Source organism: Carcharhinus amblyrhynchos, chromosome 6, assembly GCF_965287045.1.
Source record: "Carcharhinus amblyrhynchos chromosome 6, sCarAmb.v2.hapA, whole genome shotgun sequence".
In the NCBI taxonomy this organism is placed as follows: domain Eukaryota; kingdom Metazoa; phylum Chordata; class Chondrichthyes; order Carcharhiniformes; family Carcharhinidae; genus Carcharhinus; species Carcharhinus amblyrhynchos.
The window spans coordinates 27,556,112-27,571,831 of record NC_137329.1 but is presented as its reverse complement, the minus strand read 5'-3'; the positions used below and the strand labels follow the sequence as shown (position 1 = coordinate 27,571,831).

Here is a 15,720-nt window from a genome sequence, read left to right as displayed (position 1 = left end):
CACCTTTATTGCAGTATTGTTCACAAACATCCTTTAGGGTGGCAGATCTGCCATTCTTACCTTGTCTGGCCTACATGTGACTGCAGAACCACAGCAATGTGGTTGACTCTCAACTGCCCTCCAAGGGCAACTAGGGACGGGCAATAAATGCTGGCCCAGCCAGCCATGTCCCATGTCCTCCGAATAAGTAAAAAAAAATTGCATCAGCATCCATGTACTGGGAGTGATATTAATCAGTAAGGTTTTGCTGGAATTCTCTTGAGTGTGTTTGTGTAACAGCGATGGCTCCAGCCAGCTGTTCCTTTGACCCAATGTTTAATTTACTTACCCTACCTGATGTTTTAAAAAGAGTACAAAGCTTTCTGCTTGATCAGATATCTTATATAAAGCAAACCAGTGATCTCTCCAGATGAACAAGCAATCCATTTTCTGTCGTTCTCCAATGAAATCCCAGTGTGGAAAAATCGGGACTGTACTGGAAATGCCAGGCTGAGAAATGTGCTCAAGTCTCTTGGACGGGACTTGAACCCACAACCATCCTGGCTAAAATGGGAGGGAGGGAGGAGATGGGTGAGTGAGTGACACAAACAAAGATCTGCCCATGCAGCAATTCAAAACTGCTCAGCAAACGTGTTCATTAATAACATAACCACTGAGTACAATCACATCCAGAGCTAAGTGTGACAGGATCTGATGTCGTGATTGGGCATTGCTAACAGACTCAAATACAGATGTTTCCCCCTTGTTTCTGTTGACCTAGGAACAGCTGGATGAATGCATTCCAGATTTTGGATTAATGAGACTGTCGGACAATCCTGCAGGTCAGTATTTTTCTCATTGATTTGGGTTCCGTGTTATGATGGTGAAGTTAGGTTGTGTGAAATTCTGGAGTGGTGAATCCAGTGGGATACACAATACGCAACTAGATGTTCCTTTTTTATTGGCAGCTCTAAGCAGAGTGCAAAGTGTGTTTATGGCTGAGTTTGTGGGCCAGAGTGCTTGCATTTCCCCCCCCCCACCTCCCCAACCCCCTGCTTCATCCCATTTCCCCACCCCTTCAATACAATATTTCCAGCCGCCAAAACCCCCGGCTTGTGGATTGGACCTGCTTACTCCGACTGCTTCCCCACCCAACTGTTGGATGGAGCTCTCAGGAATTAAAACTACATCTCAGAAGACCGCAGACCTCCCAGCCAAATCCCTGTTCCCTCAGATACACTCCGATCCAGCTACACAACCCTACCGGGTTGTTTCCTTGAGTTCCCACTCTCTACTCAGTGGAACAGTACAGTTACGGAGCGCTGTGGCCCGTCCCCCATGAGGAACATTGCGTTAATAGCAGGTATTCAGGAAGGATAGATCGACCTTGTAGGGAAGTGCAGCACATTCACCAGATTGACACAGCAGTTAAAGATCTGTGAGAGTTTGCTGGTGTGCAAATCGGAAGATTGACTACATCCCAGAAGTGCTTCACTAACTTTGACTTTTACTGTGCTTTGGGATGTTGGGAAATGTGATATTGAAAGAACAATCTTTTTTTTTTGTTTCCTTTTTAAAGGCCAAATGGCTCCTGGCCTGTTAAATTCAGAAGACGTCTTTAACCAAGTAATGAATGGACACAGTGATCTACAGGTGCCTCTGGGCAACCCTCCCCAGGAAATTCTCAGTGTGTCCCCAGCCCAGGTTGTGCCTGGTGGTGGTGAGTAAAGAAAGTTGCTAAGTTAAACTCACTACACCCCTCCCACAACCAACCCCCCCCCCCCCCCCGCCCCACCCCGCCCCTGCCACCCACCCTCACCTCAAACAGATATGAGCCTTGTCGGGTCCCAGAGTTTGGGACATCTGTCCCGGGCCGGAGAGGAATTTGCAATGGGCAGGACGAGGATCCCATTGCTATGGTCCATGTAGTTACCAATGACATGGGTAGATTGAGAAAAGAGGTTCTGCATAGATAGTTTGAGGAACCAGGCACTAAATCAAACAACAGAACCTTAGTGTTATAATCTCTGGACTATTACCTGAACCACACGCAAACTGGCAAAGGGTGCGTAAAATTAGATGAGTTTCCAAAGAGTAGTGTGGGTTTCAGTTCATGGTATCCTTACAGGGGAGTGAGGGCTATACTTTTTGGATAGCTTACACCTGAACCGGTGTTGGACTGGGGTGGGCACAATAAGAAGTCTCAACACCAGGTTAAAGTCCAACAGGTTTATTTGGAATCACGAGCTTTCGGAGCACTCGCTCCACACACACTGTTTGTACCTGTAAAGACTTGCATGTAAACCTGTAACTATTCTGCAGGTTTACTCACCACCGCTGGGCACAACCTGGGCTGGGGACACACTGAGAATTTCCTGGGGAGGGTTGCCCAGAGGCACCTGTAGATCACTGTGTCCATTCATTACTTGGCTAAAGACGTCTTCTGAATTTAACAGGCCAGGAGCCATTTGGCCTTTAAAAAGGAAACAAAAAAAGATTGTGTCTTTGTCTATGTATGCCATGTTTGTGAACTAACTTCCACTCACCTGATGAAGGAACAGCACTCCAAAAGATTGTGATTCAAAATTAAACCTTTTGGACTTTAACATGGTGTTGTGAGACTACTTACTGTACATCTGAACGGTGCTGGGACCAATGTTCTTGCAAACTGCATACCTAGAGAGTAGAGAGAGCTTTAAACTATTGAGGATGAGTCTGGAGAGGGGATATGTAGGCTTACAAAGCAAGAGGAGATGGCAGCATTACAAGGCAGTTATTTAGGTAATGATACCCAGAGCATGACAGGAAGGGAGAGAGCTTATAGACACAAAAAAAAAGCAGCAGAACATAAAGTCAAAAGGGGGAAAGCAATGATTAAAAAGGCAAATGAATGGCTCTTCACTTAAATGCATATTGCATTTGGCAAAAAATAAATGAATTAGTGGCACAAACACAGTTAATGGCTATGATCTTAGAGCCATTACAGAGATGTGATCACGAGATCAAAGCTGGGAACTAATTATTCAGGGATATGTGAAGGCAGGAAGGATTGGGTGGTGGGGTAGCTTTTGTTGTACTCCACCTCGTACTAACAATGATCTTGGATTGGAAAATGTAGAATCCATTTGGGTGGAAGGGGAAGAAGCCGCTGGTGGAAATGGTCTATAGAGCCCCTAAAATTGCAGAACAGAGAATAAGGAAATAATAAGGGTTGTCAAAAAAAAAGGCCGTACGTTAATCGTGAGTTACTTTAACCTTCATTTGGGCTGGGAGAAATGGATTGGCAGAGGTGGCCAAGAGGAAGATTTTTTTTTACTATATTCGGGGAGTTTTCTAGAACAATGGGGGCAATTCTCCCATCCCACAGTGCAGGTGAGCCAGGAGATTCAAGTGGCGCCCAATAGTACCTCCCAGCACTGGATTTCCAGCAGCATCAGCTCCACACCAGAAATCAGTGGGGAAATCATAGAATCATAGAACCCTACAGTACAGAAAGAGACCCTTTGGCCCATCGACTCTGCACCAAACACAATCCCACCCAGGCCTTACCCCCATATCCCTACATTATTATGCCCACTAATCCCTCTAACCTACGCATCCCTGGGCACTAAGGAGCAATTTCTTAGCATGGCCAATCAACCTAACCCGCACATCTTTGGACTGTGGGAGGAAACCGGAGCACCCGGAGGAAACCCACGCAAACACGAGGAGAATGTGCAAACTCCAAACAGACAGTGACCCGAGCCAGGAATCGAACCCAGGACCCTAGAGCTGTGAAGCAGCTGTGCTAACCACGGTGCTACCATGCCGGGGAGGTGCATATGTTATTCAAATGCATGTTTAAATATATTTTAAATACAAGACTCCAGGCCCGCTAGTATCTTGTCCCCTACGCTATGCTGCTGGCTTCTCCAGCAGGAATAGGACCCTGCTAATTGATTTGTAACGTGATTCATGCTGGTGCACACTACAATGCAGAGTGTGGGAGATTCTTCTCTGAACTCCCACTCAAAAAAAACATTGTGAATTACTCCAGTTTTCATGCAAATTTGACACTATGAAGTTTTTTGGAAGCACTCCGTCCCATGTGTGTGTGGATCCAACCAGCGATCAGGCTATTTTGGATCTGGTAATAGAATCATAGAATCATCATAGAACCCTACATCGAGGGTATTATACCCACTAATCCCTCTAACCTACACATCCCTGGACACTAAGGGGCAATTATTTAGCATGGCCAATCAACCTAACCCACACATCTTTGGACTGTGGGAGGAAACTGAAGTACCCAGAAGAAACCCACACAGACACGAGGAGAAGGTGTAATGTGTAATGAGGCAGGAGGCATGGTTGGTTAGTAGTTTGCAAATGACACCAAGATTGGTGGCACCGTGGCCAGTGAAGAAGATTGTCTCCAATTGCAATGGGATCTTGATCAATTGGGCCAGTGGACTGATGAATGCAGATGGAGTTTAATTTAGACAAATGCGAGGTAATGCATTTTGGTAGATTGAACCAGGACAGGACTTACTCAGTTAATGGTAGGGCGCTGGGGAGAGTTACAGAACAAAGATCGGGGGTACATGTTCATAGCTCCTTGAAAGTGGAGTCATAGGTGGACAGAGGACGAAGAAGACATTCGCATGTTTGGTATCCTCGGTCAGAACATTGAATACAGGAGTTGGGACGTCTTGTTGAAGTTGTACAAGACATTGATAAGGCTACACTTGGAATACTGTGTACGGTTCTGGCCACCCTATTATAAAAAGGATATTATTAAACTAGAAAGAGTGCAGAAAAGATTTACTAGGATGCCACCTGGATCTGATGGTTTGAGTTATAAGGAAAGGCTGGATAGACTGAAACTTTTTTCTCTGGAGCGTAGGAGGCTGAGGGGTGATCTTATCGAGGTCCATAAAATAATGAGAGGCACAGATCTGCTAGATAGTCAATATCTTTTCCCAAAGGTAGGGGAGCCTAAAACTAGAGGGCATAGATGTAAGGTGAGAGGGAAGAGATACAAAAGTGTCCAGAGGGGCAATTTTTTCACACAGAGGGTGGTGAGTGTCTGGAACAAGCTGCCAGAGATAGTAGTAGAGGCGGGTACAATTTTGTCTTTTAAAAAGCATTTAGATAGTTACGTGGGTACGATGGGTACAGAAGGCTATGGGCCAAATGTGGGCAATTGGGGTTAACTGAGTCGTTTTTTAAAAAGGCTGGCATGAACAAGTTGGGCTGAAGGGCCTGTTTCCATGCTGTAAACCTCTATGACTCTATCTCTCCCATCCAGCATTATTTGGAGAATGTAAACTTTATGTTGACAGGTTTCAGCAATAAGAATCACTCTTTTCTGTTCCAAGTATTAGAGCAGCAGTGGGAGCCTTTCCATATCCCAGGATCCCACATCATGGAGAACGTGGCCCAGGAGATGCCAGCACACATTCCGGATCCAGATCTCGCTCCGAATTTCACTCCAGGGGCAGCAATCGGAACTACCATTCATTCTCCACTCTTCCAACAATGTACGTCAAACAGAACAGCAGCCGAACCTTGTTCAACTTGTTCTATCTCTGCATTTCATACTTAAATAGAATTTTTAGCACGAAAAGGTTTGCATTTGTTTAGCGCCCTTCAGCACCCCAGAACATCCAAAGCACATTACAGCTAATGACGAACTTTTGAAGTGTGGTCACCGTTGTGATATAGGAAATTGGGCAGTCTGTTTGCCGCTACACCATGGCACAAACAGCAACGTGACAGAGTAATTGATTTGCCATGCTGCTGGGGGATAAATACTGGACAAGACACTGGGGAGAACTTCCCTGCTCCTTCGCACATAGAACCATGTGATCTTCCACAGAGGTCGGGTGAGATCTTGGTTTTAATGTCTTATTCAAAAGATGGCACCATCTGCCAGTGCAGCGCCCCTCCACTGGTGCAAACCCCCGTTCGGTGCTCTGCCCCTCTGCCATTCGATTCAGTCATGACAAGATCTGTCTAATTCCATCTAGCTGTCTTTGATCCTATACAATTGTAAGGGCTCTTGCTAGATCTCAAAAGAAAAAATAAACAACAGTACAGCACAGGAATAGGCCCTTTGGCCCTCCAAGCCTGCACCAGTCATGATGCCTGTCTAAACTAAAACCATGTGCACGTACGCAGTCCGCATCCTTCCATTGCCATCCTATTCATAAATTCGTCTAGTTGCTCCTTAAGTGCTACTATCGGACCTGCTTCCACCACCTCCCTGGGCAGCGCGTTCCAGGACGTCCACCACCCTCTGTGTAAAACTAAAACTTGCCTTGCACATGTCCTGTGAGCTTTTTCCACACACCTTAAACCTAGTACTTGATTTTTCTACCCTAGGAAGGAATAGGTTCTGAGGCTTGTGTCCTTGAGCAGTAGTCTTTATTGGTAACACATCACTATGTGCATGTGTACAAAGTATAGGGCGGACTTCAAGCTAAATTCACGCCAGCTCAATTAGACTCTTCCTGTGAGAAACGCAGCTCACAGTCAATTTAGTCAAGTCAAGTTCTGAAGGAGCAAGATATTTTGTTTAACGTTCTTGCAAGACCAGGTGTCCAAAAAAATAGGCACACCTTACATCGATTTGCAGCACATTTTTATACTTTTTTACAAGCATTGTAATGGCTTTGCAATGTGTTGTTCTCCCCTAATTGGTGGTCCCTGTCCCATCTATGTGTTGTCATTCCCCTATTGGCTCGAGGTGCCCCAAGTTTCCATCCCCTCTACTCCCAATCTAACAATGTCTCCTGTTATCACAAGAGTGCATTAGCAAACTCATCCGTCTTACCTAACACTGTTACATGTCCAGTTCAGATCAGCAGTAATCAATCTTTTGCCAATTTAATCACTGCTGTCCCAACTATCTCAGTGACCTTTTTCCCCTTTTATGCTCAGTTGTAGAAACAACACATCGTGTATACCATTTGCTTTTACAACCTGGACCTTGTACATTCCTTCAGGATGTGGTGTATGCTTCACTGCACACCACACATCTGGTGTTATTCCTACACCACAGGCAGTTTCTTTATTGTCCCTGACTATTGCTCTGTTAGTAGCAGCGAATTTTATGTCCTATATTTGTGACTAAAATCACAGTTGTTTCCATAATGTGGGTTATCAATGTGCCTGACTATATCCAGTCTACCTAACTTTAGGCTATTTTTCTATGGTGTACAGATATGTGTTAACAGCATCTTTACCTGTTGCTCACATTCCCATAATCAGTCCACTATCAAATGATTCTCTACATCATAATGTGCGTGGTACTGTTTTCCCCAGTCCTACCTGAACCCTTGCTACGCTGATCATCTTTCTGTCAGGCATATTTTTTAAGAACAATCTATCATTCCCAGTTTCTACATTTTGGGTTGACCTCAACATCCATTTTGAGGGAGAGAGATTCCTTGTGTGATGAAGAGCTTCCTGTAGGAAGTCTCTCAACACCAGGCTAAAGTCCAACAGCTTTATTTGGAATCATGAGCTCTGAGTGCTGCGCCTTCATCAAGCGAGTGCTCATGGAGCAGCGCTCCGAAAGCTCGTGATTCTAAATAAACCTGTTGGACTTTAACCTGGAGACCACCCACCCCAGTCCATCTTCACATTGAACTGCTTCCTGACATTTCTCCTGAAAGTGCCCTTTTTCTAGCCACCCTGTAAGAGAAAAAGGTTTCTCTCTGTCTACCCTGTAAAACCCTTCAAATATTTCGATTGGATCATCATTTGATCTCTTGTCCACAAGGGAATACAAGCCAAGTCTGTGTCAGCCATCCTCACAATGAAACCATTTAGCCCTGCTACTAAAGCAGCTTAATCCTCACTCACCCTGCAGATCACGGGTAAAATCAGAGCCACTGGCTGACTAAACCTCTTCCTCTTTCTGCAGTTCCAAGAGATTTTGATATTACCATTTACTACCGTGGCAAAGAAGTCCTGCAGAGCACGGTTAGCAACAGCCTGGGCTGCCGTCTGTACTATGATGAAGAGAACGCGAGGTTTGCTCACTTGCAGCATATCAAGTTCCCAAGTACAGAGGAGATCATTGATCACCAACAGAAAAGGTTCACCGACTGTCTCTTGTCAAACGTGGAAGGGGGGCTGCTCCTGGAACATAAAAATGAAAATCTTTACGGCAAGAGACTGGGGAAGTGCCAAGTCTTTTGGATTCACTCGGAAACATCTGAGAATAAGGGTTCGCAGAAGCTGAGCCGAGATGAGGAGATCAAATTATTCAGCCTGAAAGATTTTTTAAGGGGTGAGCTTCCTGCCAATTGGTTTCTGTTGTCAAATGTGAAGTAGCCTTGGCTTCCACTGTGCTAACTGCAGTGAATGTGTCCGCTACCTCCAGTGTTCTCCAATGGAGGAGAGTGAAGAATTGAGAACAACCACTGCAGGGGCAGCACAGTGGTTAGCACTGCTGCCTCACAGCACCAGGGACCCGGGTTCAATTCCGGCCTCGGGTCAGTGTCTGGGGTTTGCACTTTCTCGCCGTGTCTGGTGGGTTTTCTCTGGGTGCTCAGGTTTCCTCCCAAGGTCCAAAGATGTGCAGGTTAGGTTGATTGGCCATGCTAAATTGTCCCTTGGTGTCATGAGGTTATGGGAAAAGAGCCTGGGAGGGATTGTTGTCTGTGCAGATGAGATGGGCCAAATGGCCTCTTTCTGCACTGTAAGGATTCTATGATTTATGAGCATTTTATGGTGGGAATGGAATTATTTTTAAGAGTCACAGTCCAAGAATAAGGTGTAAGCCATTTGGGACTAAGATGAGGAAGAACTTCTTCAGTCTGAGCTGTGAACCTGTGGAATTCTCTACCACAGAATGTTGTTGGGGCCAGCTCATTAGATATGTTCAGGGGGGAGCTGGACATGGCCCTTGTGGCTAAAGGGATCAAGGGGTATGGGCTAAAAGCAGGAGTGGGATATTGAAAGTGTATGATCAACCATGATGATATTGAATGGTGGTACAGACTCAAAGGGCTGAATGGCCTACTCAAACACCAATTTTCTTTTTTTTTAATTCTTTCATGTGTTATGGACAGCGCTGGCATTCATTGCCCATCCCTAATTGCGATTGAACTGTGAGATCTGCTGGCCGAGGGCAGTTAAGAATCGCCAGTTGAGTCTGGAGTCAGATGTAGATCAGACCAATTAAGGATGTCTGATTTCCTACAGATGACCCGGAGGATTGCTGATAGTTTGATGGTCACCACTACTGAGACTAGGGGTGGAATTTTCCCGCTTTTGCCACCGGTGGGATCTTGCGGTCCTGCTGAAGCGACCTCCCACCCAATCCACGGCAGGTTCCTCAGTGGCAGAGTGGGCAAGCTAGGCATAGACATCAGCTGGACTGGAAGATCCCTGTGGTGGCTACCTCCAACTGTGGGGAAAACACGCCGAGGAAGGGGGAGTGCAGAAAATCCTGCCCTAACTTGCAATTCCAAAAGTTCCCAGAGTATTGGCCTGGGCTTCTATATTACTAGTCCAGTGATATTGCGACTCTTTCCTTAAATCTTGACCACAATTTATTTGGGATGGAGTTTAATGGCATGCTGAATTTGCACCTTGATCAACTCCTCCGTGGGGGCTAAAATTGAGCAGGGCGCATGAATCCAGCTCTAGATTCTTTACTCAGAGAATGGTTGGGGTGTGGAATAGATTGCCTGCTGTGATAGTGGAGTCAGATACTTTAGGAACTTTCAAGCGGTTATTGGATAGGCACTTGGAGCACTCCAGAATTATAGGGAGGGGATAGCTTGATCTTGGGATTGGACATAGCTCGGCACAACATTGAGGGCCGAAGGGCCTGTACTGTGCTATAATGTTTCTATGTTTTAGCCCCAGTTCCACGGGTCTCTTATGACCAGTTAGGTTAAAATCTCCCCAGAAAACCTGTCCTCTGAATGTTGGCCCAGTGTTAAAAATGGAAAGATTAAAATCTGGCATCTTTTTTCTTCAGAATATATTGAATTCACGCAGCAGAAACGTGGAGTGCCGCAGTGCACCATCTTACTGTGCTTTGGTCAACGATTCCAAGTGGAAACTCAGAAGAAGAAACTCATCCTGGTCAAGGTGAGAAAGTCTTTGCCAATCCAACAGGGGATTCTGGAGATACCTCTTTAAGAGATACTTGCATTTATCTAGTGCCATTCACAAACTCAGGATGTTCTAAAGTGTTCTACAATAAATAAAACCTTGGTTGCAGTGTAGGAAATGAGGGAATCAAAGATCCTACAAACAGGAATGTGATAAGTGACCAGATAATCGTACTGGTTAGAACATGGAACTTTCTATTGCAAGGAAAGTTTGAAGTGAGTGGTACAAATACTGTGTGGAATTCTCCCCAAAAAAATCTAAATGTTGAATGAGTGGGAAACCTAGGGTAATTCACATTGGTTTTTACAGTGGGAGTTCACGCTAGAATCTCCCACACTCTGCACTGCAGAAGCCACCAGCCTGAATATCATTAGATTTCAGGGGGTGGGGCATATTCCCACCCAGGAGGTTTAACACATGCACTGGCCCTGAACTGTCAGCCTCCAAGTTGCTGGCCAGCTCGGGACCCCTGCGGTGCTGACCTCCCCATGGCCTGATCCCAGATGGCCCCCATCTCCAGTACCGCACCCCACGACCCCACCCGGATCACTGGTCTCCCTCCTGCCGCCATCAATCTCAATGCAGAGTGGCAGTGGGACCCCACTCCCTTGGCACTGCCCAATGGGCACTTCCTACGGTGGCCCCTGGGAATGGGCTCTTTGCCCCTGGCACTGCCCAAGGGGAACAGGTTGGCACTACCAGGGCACCCATGCCTGGGGGCACCACCCTCCCCCCCCCTTTCCTCCCCTGCAGCCTGACCCCCTAGGGACCCTCCCCTCCACACCAGCCAGGTCGGACCGAAAGGGGGGAGCTGCTGTAAACCCTGCCAGAGTGAAATACTCTGGTGGGCCTGGAGGATTCAATCCTGGTCCCACTAATAGCATTTAAACGATCGCCCCGCCTCCTGCTGATTTCCAGTGCGGAGCAGCTAAACTTTTTTAGTGCCGCGGGTTGAGGGAATCGCCCCCAGTATTTTTAAGGGGAAGTTAGATAAATGAGGACAGAAAGAACACAAGATTATGTAGATAGTGAGAGATGGAGTAGAGTGGGAGGAAGTTTATGTAGAAACACTGACTTGGAGCAGTTGGGCTGTTTCTGCACTTTACATTCTACATAATTCCATGTGCTTCATGGGGCAAGTCAGAGTAGCTGATTGGGTGAGTACAGTCAGATAAATATTTGTTGCTTATGGCTTGTTAAGGGCATTATTAAGAGGTTTAGTTTTTAAGGACTATATTCTACAATGACAAGGAATGATGGATCCTAGAATATTTGATTTTAAGTATCTTTGGAAAGGTTTATTTAAAGGGCTAAGACATAACAGAAGAAGTCAAAGCTGTGGTATGCTCCTCCTGTTCTATGTGAGAAACCAGGAACGTTTCCAGTGCCTGGAAACAGCATGTATGTGAAAGTGTCTCCAACTGCAGCTCCTGGAAGCTGGATTTCGAAGCTGGTGTGGCAGCTGTGAAGCATCCGCGAGGTGGAGAGTATCATGGATAGCACTTATTGAGAGGTGGTCACACCACAGGCTAAGAGTCTACTGACAGGAAGGGAGTGGGTGATCACCAGACAGAGCAAGTACATGACTCTCCTGTGCCCATTCCCCTTCAAAACTGGTATACAGCTTTGGATGCTGTCGGGCAGAATGGCTTCTTGGTTTGGGGGGGGTGGGGGAACAGCAAGTTCATTGCACATGGTTGGCAGTGCTGCATGGGAGAGGAATAAAAAGTGCGGGAATGTGTTAGTCATAGAGGATTTAAAGGTCAAGAATAGATTGACCTTTCTGTGGCTGCAAATGAGACTCCAGGATGGCATGTTGCTTCCCTGGTGCTAGGGTCAAGGATGCCACAGCACATTCTGTAGGGATACGGTGAACAGCCAGTGGTCATGGTATACATTGATATAAACAATATAGGTTTAAAAAAAGGATCAGGTTCTTAAAGCAGAAGTGCTCTGTGCTTGTCAGAGCAGGAATAGCAGGATATATCCGATGAATACGTAACTGGAGAGGTTGGGAGAGTTTTGGATTCCTGGGACATAAGGGGCGGCTCTGGGGAAGGTGGGATCAGCCAAAACTGGACACTTTGTACCTGGGCAAGACCGGGACTGATGTCCTAGGGCAAGTATTTGCTAGAATGGTTGGGGAGGTTTTTAAACTAAAACATGGGGGGAATGGGAACCGAAGCAAGGAGGTCAAAAGAGGGGAATACGGGGAATAAGAAAAGTGATAGGCAGAGAAATCAAAGGCCAGAGTCTCTCAGGGCTGCAGTGAAAAACAGTGGGAATGGGACAAGGAGAATTTGCAATAAAGAGGATGAATTAGTCAGCATAAGAACATAAGAAATAGGAGCAGGAGTAGGCCATCCAGCCCTTCGAGCCTGCCCCGCCATTCAATAAGATCATGGCTGATCTGTCGCTGCTCAGCTCCACTTTCCCGCCCTCTCCCCATAACCCTTAATCCCCTCTCCTATCAAAAACCCATCAACCCACGTCTTAAAAATATTTATGAAACAGAAATCATGCTTGACAAATCTATTGGAATTCCTTTGAGGGTGTAGAGCTGATGAGGGGGAGCAAGTGGATGTGATTTATTTGGTTTTTGACAAAGTCCCACATAAGAGATTAGCATATAAAATTAAAGTGCATGGATCGGGGGTAGCATATTGAAATGGATAGAAAACTGGTTAGCAGACAGGAAACAGAGTAGGAATAATTGGGTCTCATTCTAAACATTAAGCAGTGACTAGTGGGTACTACAGGGATCAGTGCTGGGACCCTAGCTATTTGCTTTATGTATTAATAATTTAGATAAGGAAACTAGAACATAGAACATTACAGCGCAGAACAGGCCCTTCGGCCCACGATGTTGCGCCGACCAGTTAAAAAAACAACAACAATGACCCACTAACCTAAACCAATCCCTTTTCGTCCATAAACCTGTCCACAGACCTCTTAAACGCCCCCAAACTAGGCGCATTTACAACTGCAGCAGGCAGGGCATTCCAATCCCTCACCACCCTCTGGGTAAAGAACCTACCCCTGACATCTGTCCTATAACTACCCCCCCTTAGTTTAAAGCCATGCCCCCTCGTGCTAGATTTTTCCATCAGAGGAAAAAGGCTATCACTATCCACCCTATCTAAACCTCTAATCATCTTATATGTTTCAATAAGATCCCCTCTTAGCCGCCTTCTTTCCAGCGAAAACAACCCCAAATCCCTCAGCCTCTCCTCATAGGATCTCCCCTCCATACCAGGCAACATCCTGGTAAACCTCCTCTGCACCCTCTCCAAAGCCTCCACATCCTTCCTGTAATGTGGGGACCAGAACTACACACAATACTCCAAGTGCGGCCGCACCAGAGTTGTGTACAGTTGCAACATAACGCTACGACTCCTAAATTCAATCCCCCTACCAATAAACGCCAAGACACTGTACGCCTTCTTAACAACCTTATCTACTTGATTCCCAACTTTCAGGGATCTATGTACACATACACCTAGATCCCTCTGCTCCTCCACACTATTCAAAGTCTTCCCATTAGCACTATACTCAACACATCTGTTATTCCTACCAAAGTGAATTACCTCACATTTCTCTGCATTAAACTCCATCCGCCACCTCTCAGCCCAGCTCTGCAACCTGTCTAAGTCTTCCTGCAAACTATGACACCCTTCCTCACTATCTACCACACCTCCGACTTTGGTGTCATCAGCAAATTTACTGATCCACCCAACTATACCCTCATCCAGATCATTAATAAAAATCACAAACAGCAGTGGCCCCAACACAGATCCCTGAGGCACACCACTTGTAACCGAACTCCATGATGAATATTTACCGTCAACCACTACCCTCTGTCTCCTATCCGCTAGCCAATTCCTAATCCAGTTCCCTAGATCACCCCCAATCCCATACATCTGCATTTTGTGCAGAAGCCTACCATGGTGAACCTTATCAAACGCCTTACTAAAATCCATATACACCACGTCCACTGCCTTACCCCCATCCACCTCTTTGGTCACTTTCTCAAAAAACTCAATAAGGTTAGTAAGGCACGACCTACCCGCCACAAAACCATGCTGACTATCTCCAATCAACTCATTACTCTCCAAATAACTATAAATCCTATCCCTAATAATTTTTTCCAAAACCTTGCCCACAACAGAAGTGAGACTCACCGGTCTATAATTCCCAGGGAAACTAGATGTGGTATCACCAAATTTGCAGATGACATGAAGCCGGGTGGAAGGGTGAGCTGTGGGGAGGATGCAAAGATGCTTCAATGTGATTTGGACAAGTTGAATGAATGGGCAGATATTTGGCAGATACAGTATAATGTGGATACATATGAGGTTATCCACTTCGGAAGCAAAAACACGAAGACGGATTGTTATCTGAATGGCTTTAGATTGGGAGAGTGGAATGTGCAATGAGACCTGGGTGTCCTTGAACTCCTGTCGCTGAAAGTATGAATGCAGGTGATGAAGAAGGCAAATGGTATGTTGGCTTTCATAGCAAGAGGATTCAAGTACAGGAGCAGGGATGTCTTGCTGCTGTTGTACAGAGCCTTGGTGAGGCCCACATCTGGAATACCGTGTGCCATTTTGGTCTCCTTATCTGAGGAAGGATGTTCTTGTTATGGAGGGAGTACAGTGAAAGTTTACCAGACTGATTCCTGGGATGGCAGGACTGACATTGTGTGAGGATTATATTTGCTGGGCTTTAGAATGAGGGGCGATCTCATAAAATTCTAACCGGAATAGACAGGTAGGTAGGTACAGGAAGGATGTTCGCAATGATGGGGGTATCTGGAACCAGGAGACACAGTCTAAGGATATGAGGTAATCTATCTAGGATTGAGATAAGAAGAAATTTCTCCACCCAGAGTGTGGTGAGGCTGCAGATTCTGTAGTAGTTTTCAAAAGGAAATTCACTAAATAGTAAAAGGGGGAAATTTTGCAGAAGCATTTAGATGAGCCCTTGATACACAATAGCATGCAAGACAATGGACTAAGTACTAGAAATTGGGATAGATAATTGATGGCCAACATAAACATGATGGGCTGAAGGGCCTCTTAATGTGCTGTAAACTCTGACTCTGGGGGCAAAAATAGAGTAGGATCAATTGAATACTCTCGCAAAAAGCTGGGGCAAGTTCAATGGGCTGAATGACACTCTGAGATCATTCTATGATGCTACAAAAGGAGCATTCTTACTTGATTCCTGGGAGGAAGGAAACTGAGACCCTGTAGCCTATCCCTTGTTAACAACACCAGCTCACCCAGGCTCTTTGCTCTGAGATCCAGCGATACCTGGATATGTGTAGGTTTGATGGGTTAGCCATGGTATATATTTGGTGTTGCGGGGAGAAGCCTGTGTTGGACACTGAGGGTCGGTGCAGACTTGATGGGCTGAACAGCTTCTTCTGCAGTGTAGAGATACTACGATTAATGCTTGAACATAGGGACTGTGACATTACTTAAGCCTAATAAATTTCACCATTGACAGTACTTGAGAGGTTTTGTTTTTTGTCCCTTTGAGCAGCTGAACCTCATTCCTTCAATGTGTTCATTCTTTCTTAGAGTTTAGAGGTTAACAGCATGGAAACAGGCCCTTCAC

General features: G+C 45.7%; 1 protein-coding gene across 2 annotated transcripts in view; it reads left to right on the top strand.

Annotated features, from left to right (window-relative positions):
* The window catches only part of irf7 (interferon regulatory factor 7), a 48,948-nt gene that overhangs the window by 29,738 nt on the left and 3,490 nt on the right, over positions 1-15,720 (top strand). For both annotated transcript variants that reach the window (XM_080190103.1, XM_080190102.1), the window contains exons 5-8: positions 761-821; positions 5,340-5,501; positions 7,892-8,260; positions 9,962-10,074. In XM_080190103.1, the coding sequence (XP_080046229.1) occupies positions 761-821; positions 5,340-5,501; positions 7,892-8,260; positions 9,962-10,074 (705 nt within the window). The remainder of the gene's footprint in view (positions 1-760; positions 822-5,339; positions 5,502-7,891; positions 8,261-9,961; positions 10,075-15,720) is intronic.